The sequence below is a fragment of the Epinephelus moara genome, chromosome 20 (genome assembly GCF_006386435.1).
Source record: "Epinephelus moara isolate mb chromosome 20, YSFRI_EMoa_1.0, whole genome shotgun sequence".
Classification (NCBI taxonomy): domain Eukaryota; kingdom Metazoa; phylum Chordata; class Actinopteri; order Perciformes; family Serranidae; genus Epinephelus; species Epinephelus moara.
This window is the reverse complement of record NC_065525.1, coordinates 46252458-46259182: the sequence shown is the minus strand read 5'-3', so window position 1 is coordinate 46259182 and position 6725 is coordinate 46252458. Positions and strand designations below refer to the sequence as shown.

The 6725-nt window shown below is 47.2% G+C and overlaps 1 protein-coding gene across 50 annotated transcripts in view; it reads right to left on the bottom strand.

The window, feature by feature from the left end:
- The window catches only part of LOC126408458 (pleckstrin homology domain-containing family A member 7-like), a 197382-nt gene that overhangs the window by 74914 nt on the left and 115743 nt on the right, over window positions 1-6725 (bottom strand). For all 50 annotated transcript variants that reach the window (XR_007571862.1, XR_007571867.1, XR_007571855.1 and 47 more), the window contains exon 5: window positions 6293-6404. Coding sequence is in view for 1 of the 50 variants with exons in the window: in XM_050074018.1 (XP_049929975.1) it covers window positions 6293-6404 (112 nt within the window). In the remaining 49 variants the exon portion in view is untranslated. The remainder of the gene's footprint in view (window positions 1-6292; window positions 6405-6725) is intronic.

Sequence of the window (6725 nt, the reverse complement as noted above, 5' to 3'; positions counted from 1 at the left end):
AGAGAAGGTGCCCGGTGTATTATAGGGGGGTCCTCCGGCAGACTAGGCCTAAGTCAGCCTAACTAGGGGCTGGTACAGGGCAAGCCTGAGCCAGCCCTAACTATAAGCTTTATCAAAGAGGAAAGTCTTAAGTCTAGTCTTAAATGTGGAGACAGTGTCTGCCTCCCGGACCGTAACAGGAAGATGATTCCACAGGAGAGGAGCCTGATAGCTGAAGGCTCTAGCTCCTGATCTACTTTTACCAGCATCTACGTGTTAGCATGCTAACAGTTGCTAATTGGTACCAAGCATCAACCTCCAACACTGAAACCCGCAGTAGCTCTAAGGTCCGGTAGAGTCTGCCCCCACAGAGCTCCATGTTCATATGTAGTAACAACATGTTTACAGTCTGTTTGGTCGATTTATAAATTCATCCAAGATGTCAGCTGCAAAGCTGAACACACGCTCACTGAAAACAAACATGAAAACGAACCACAAGACCATCCAATGTCATCTTAAGTCATGTCAGAGTCAGGTCCAGCCAGTAGCTTCTTTTCCCAATCAGCACCTGACTATGCTAACTACTGTCATCTGACTCCGCCCACAATCAACAAACACAACATTTAGCCTGTAGAAAACTGATGTGACATCCCAGATAAACATCAGCCATTGCCATCACAACATCAGCCATCACAACATCAGCCACCGCCATCACAACATCAGCCATCACATCAGCCACCGCCATCACAACATCAGCCACCGCCATCACAACATCAGCCATCACAACATCAGCCACTGCCATCACAACATCAGCCATCACATCAGCCACCTCCATCACAACATCAGCCATCACCATCACAACATCAGCCATCACAACATCAGCCACTGCCATCACATCAGCCACCGCCATCACAACATCAGCCATCACAACAGCCATCAGCCATCACAACATCAGCCACCATCATGTCAGCTACCATCATCACATCAGCCACCACCATCACAACATCAGCCACCACCGTCACAACAGTCACCACCATCACAATATCAGCCATCAGCCATCACAACATCAGTCACCACATCACAATATCAGCCATCAGCCATCACACCATCAGCCATCAGCCATCACAACATCAGTCACCACATCACAATATCAGCCATCAGCCATCACAACATCAGCCATCAGCCATCACAACATCAGTCACCACCATCACAATATCAGCCATCAGCCATCACAACATCAGTCACCACCATCACAATGTCAGTCACCACCATCACAATATCAGCCATCGCCATCACATCAGCCACCGCCATCACAACATCAGTCACCACCATCACGTCAGCCACCACCATCACATCAGACACCGCCATCACGTCAGCCATCACATCAGCCATCAGCCTTCACATCAGCCATCAGCCACCGCCATCACAGCATCAGCCATCGCTATCACAACATCAGCCATCAGTCATCACATCAGTCACCACCATCACGTCAGTCACCACCATCACGTCAGCCACCACCATCACAACATCAGCCACCATCACAACATCAGCCATCAGTCATCACATCAGCCATCACAACATCAGTCACCACCATCACAGCATCAGCCACCGCCATCACATCAGCCACCACCATCACGTCAGCTACCGCCATCACAACATCAGCCACCATCACAACATCAGCCATTAGCCATCACAGCATCAACCACCGCCATCACAACATCAGCCACCATCACATCAGTCACCACCATCACAGCATCAACCACCGCCATCACATCAGCCACCATCACGTCAGCTACCGCCATCACAACATCAGCCACCACATCACATCAGCCACCACCATTACATCAGCCACCACCATCACATCAGCCATCACCATCACATCAGCCATCAGCCATCACATCATCCATCACCATCACATCAGCCACCACCATCTTAACATCATCCACCACCATCACAACATCAGCCACCACCATCACAACATCAGCCACCACATCACATCAGCCACCACCATCACAACATCAGCCACCACCATCACAATATCAGCCATCACCATCACATCAGCCACCACCATCACGTCAGCCACCACCATCACATCAGCCACCACCATCACAATATCAGCCACCACCATCACATCAGTCACCACCATCACATCAGCCACCACCATCACATCNCCACCATCACAACATCAGCCACCACCATCACAACATCAGCCCCCACATCACATCAGCCACCACCATCACAACATCAGCCACCACCATCACAATATCAGCCATCACCATCACATCAGCCACCACCATCACGTCAGCCACCACCATCACATCAGCCACCACCATCACAATATCAGCCACCACCATCACATCAGTCACCACCATCACATCAGCCACCACCATCACATCAGCCACTGCTCGTGCTCTCTGCTTCTAATAGAATCATACTTTATATATCATGTCATTCAAACCTAGACTGGACTTTATTAAACTGTTCTAATGTTTGTTAGTCAAACTGAAACCAAATTAAATATTGATTTGTGAGCAGTCTAGATGCTTATGCAAACTGGATCCAGATATTTTAAAGCAAAACAGGTGACGTGTTACACAGCAGAGTCTTGACACTGGTTCAACAGCACAGTATCAAGATGCACACTCTTACACACAAATTACACAATCACACACACACACACACACACACACACACACACACACACACACACACCCACAGGTTCACACAAGTGTTCAGGTCCTGCAGTAATAATATAATAATAATAAACTTTATTTATATAGCACCTTTCAAGAACATAAAAGTCACAAAGAGCTTTACAGAGGCAATAAAGCAAAAAATATACATATAGACATAAAAAACAGTAAAGGGAGAAAATAGACAGAACATATATTTATATATAAAAAAATCAAACAAAGGCAAGTCTAAACAAATGGGTCTTAAGCTGCTTTTTGAAGGTGTCCACAGTGTCCACAGATCTTAAATTTAGTGGGAGAGAGTTCCAAAGTTTAGGTGCCACAACCTCAAAAGCGCAGTCTCCTTTGGTTTTCAGCCTAGAACGAGGAACTACCAGCAGGTCCTGATCTGAGGACCTCAGAGACCTGCTGGTGACATAAGGCTGCAGTAGATCTCTAATGTAGGCCGGTGCCTGACCATGCAGAGCTCTATATGTGACCACAAGAACTTTAAATTGGATCTGAAATCTGATGGGGAGCCAGTGGAGAGCAATTAAAATTGGAGTCACATGGGACCTTTTGGGGGACCTGGTCAACAGTTTGGCAGCAGCATTTTGGACTACTTGTAGGTGATCCAGAGACGATTTGCTGAGGCAGGTAAAAAGAGAGTTGCAATAATCCAGACGTGACGAAACAAACACATGGATCAACATTTCCATCTCTGCTTGAGACACAATGGGCCTGAGTTTGGCTATGTTCCTCAGCTGGAAAAAGCAAGAGCGGATCAATAACTTCAAATGTTGATCCAGAGTCAGAGCCTGGTCCACAGTGACACCAAGAATTTTTACAGATGATTTAACCATTGAGGAATGAAAACCTAGACCATCCTTGATCTTAGGGACAAGACTTGGAGGGGCAGAAATAAGGATTTCTGTTTTGTCAGAGTTAATCTGCAAAAAGTTATTAGCCATCCAGTTTTTTAAAGCTGTCACACAGTCATTTAGAGCTGACAGTATAGCAAGGTCGTGGGGTTTAAAGGAGGCATAAAGCTGAATATCATCTGCGTAGCAGTGATAAGAGATACCTTTAAACTGTTTTATTATTTGCCCAAGGGGAAGCATGTACAGGGCAAATAGAACTGGACCAAGGACTGAACCTTGGAAGCATGTACAGGGCAAATAGAACTGGACCAAGGACTGAACCTTGGGGTACACCACAGCTGAGAGTTTCAGAAGGGGAGGAGGAATTACTAACAGATACAGCAAAGTTCCTGTCAGAGAGGTAAGAGGAGAACCACTGCAGGGCTGACCCAGTCACACCCACCCACTGCCCAAGTCTCTCTATCAGTATACAGTGGTCCACTGTATCAAACGCTGCACTGAGATCCAACAACACCACCACTGAACATTCTCCTGCATCACTGTGCATCAGGACATCGTTGGAGACTCTAAGAAGGGCTGTTTCTGTAGAGTGCAGCCTTCGAAAGCCAGACTGAAACTTATCAAAGATACAGTGCTCATCTAATGCAGTTGTGAGCTGGTTTGCAAACACTTTCTCTAAGATTTTAGTGACAAAAGGCAACTTGGAGATGGGCCTGTAATTTTGAGGTAGAGAAGAGTCTAGATTTGATTTCTTGAGAAGTGGTTGAATAACAGCATGTTTGAAATGAGCAGGGACACAACCAGATAACAGAGAGTTGTTAATTATAGAGAGCACCGCAGGACAAATAGAACCAATGACATCTTTAAACAAAGATGTTGGTAGGATATCGAGAGAGCAAGAGGAAGTTTTCATATGGTTAACCAAATAAGTGAGGTCTTGCAGGGTTATAGGAGAAAAGCTCTCCAGGATAGACGGCCGAGAGCAGAAGGAGATAGAGGGGGCAGGAGAGGGGAGAATATTTGATCTAATGTCATTAATCTTTGCCACAAAGAAAGACAGAAAATTGTTACATTCCTCATCAGAGAAAACTGGTACAGCAGGTGATGCAGGGGTAACAATATTACCAATAGTCTCAAATAACACTTTGGGATTACGCCGATTATTAGACACAAGCCTGGAGAAATAAGCAGCTCTGGCATCCTTCACTGCATTATTAAAAGACGCTAGAAGTTCTTTCAAATAAAGATAGTGGACATGCAGTTGAGTGGATTTCCATAGGCGCTCGACCCTTCGACAGTCTCTCTTCAGAGAGTGAATATTGTCATTTATCTAAGGAGAGGGCTTGATCAGGGGGGCCCGCCTAGTTTTAATAGGGGCCACTTCATCCTGTACAGTAAGGCAGTGTTCATTAAAGGAATGTACCAAGGTGTCAACGTCACTGTCCACATCAGATTCGAAGTAGAAGGCAGCAGAGAACTTTCCAGCAGAACGGTGGTTAAGGATGCGAGAGCTTATAATACGTCGGCAGGGTAAGGAATCCAGATGAAAAAACAAATCAAATAAAATACAATTGTGATCAGTAATAAAAAGATCCTCAAAGGAAAAAGAGTCAATATTCAAACCCAAAGTAAAAACAAGATCCAGAGCATGCCCTCTATTGTGTGTAGGGCCTAATACATGCTGAGTAAGGTTAAAAGACTCTGTGATGTTAATAAAGCTAGAGGCAAAATTGTCTGAAACATCATCAACGTTTATAGGAAGAGAAAGACCCAGTGCTCACCGAGCGACATACGAAGTGGCTCCTGAACATCGCAGCAAGTCCTCCACCGCGGCCTGAGAGTCTGGGCGAGCTGATAAAAGTGTAGCCCTTCAGGCAGAGCTCAATGAGGGGGCCAAGTTCCATATTCCTCTGCCAGGTTTCCGTCAGGAAAAGAAAGTCCAAGTTTTTAGACAAGACAAAGTCGTTTAGCACAAACGATTTGTTCGCTATGGAGCGCACATTAAGTAGCGCCATTTGGAGAGGTGAAGACTCCTCGCAGTCGGCGGGGGAAACCCGGGGCAGGGAGCGCAGATGACGCGGACTCCCTCCACCGCGCCGATGTATTCCACACACCGGGGGGGCCGAGATGAGCTTCCCGGCCGAGTCGGGAAACACAGGTCGGAGAACGGAGAGTCTGACAGTCGCAGCCATCGATAAAGGGAGATCCTTTCACAGAGTAACAGGAAACATCAAGCCAAGGCTCATCAGAAAAGAACTGCGCCGTTTCCCAGCGACACCTCGCCTCCAGAGCCATCTTAGCTTCACCTGGACTCCGGCCCTTCTCCCTCTCCTTCTTCCGTACTTGCGAGAGCCTTGAAGCTGCAAACCACTGTGGGGAACGCCGGCGGCCACTGACAGGAACGGAGGCGCCGAGGATTGCGGGTGACTACTCCAAGGAGTGGAAACACCATGATCCACCATGGATGCCCTGATGAACAGGAGAGTCTGGTGATCATACACCTGAGCAGCAAATCCATCGTTGACAAACAGTAGAACGAACAGAGCAATACAAAGAACAGGTAGGAGCCCACGAGAAAGCCGGGCAGCGGCAGAGCCAAACACAGGCGCCATCGTACCCGGAAATGGAGACAGTACCGAACTGAGACTGAACCATGACCTCTGTGAACTGTTACACCTCTACGACATCATCATCCTCAACATGCTTTGAGCAGATACAACCACAGCAACATGAAACTGAACCACACACACACAGACTGACCTTGGAGGCCGTGGTGGTGTCCACAGTGGACGATGTGATGGCCGTGGACGCCTCGCTGACAGTGGTGCTGGACAGCTGCTCAGGTTTGGACATCATGGACGCACCCTGCGGCCTGGACAACAACACACACACAGATAAATACACACTTAAACTGAGTCTGACAGGGTCTTTAAATCCAGTACATCGTCCTCTTTGAGGTGACTCTGAGCCCCGCCGACGACCTCTGAGGGCGTGTTACCTTCATCAGACAGAAAGTAACAGAGAGACAGTGATGCATTGTGGGCACTAAACCATTAATATGTGTCTCTGTTGTTGGAAACGCCTCAGTCCGACCTTGAGTCTGACCTTGAGACTCCTCACAGACTGTTTCTCTGTAAACATCTGTGAGAACGTTTCTCTTCAATCTGCTCATTATAACCTGTGAGTGACAGCT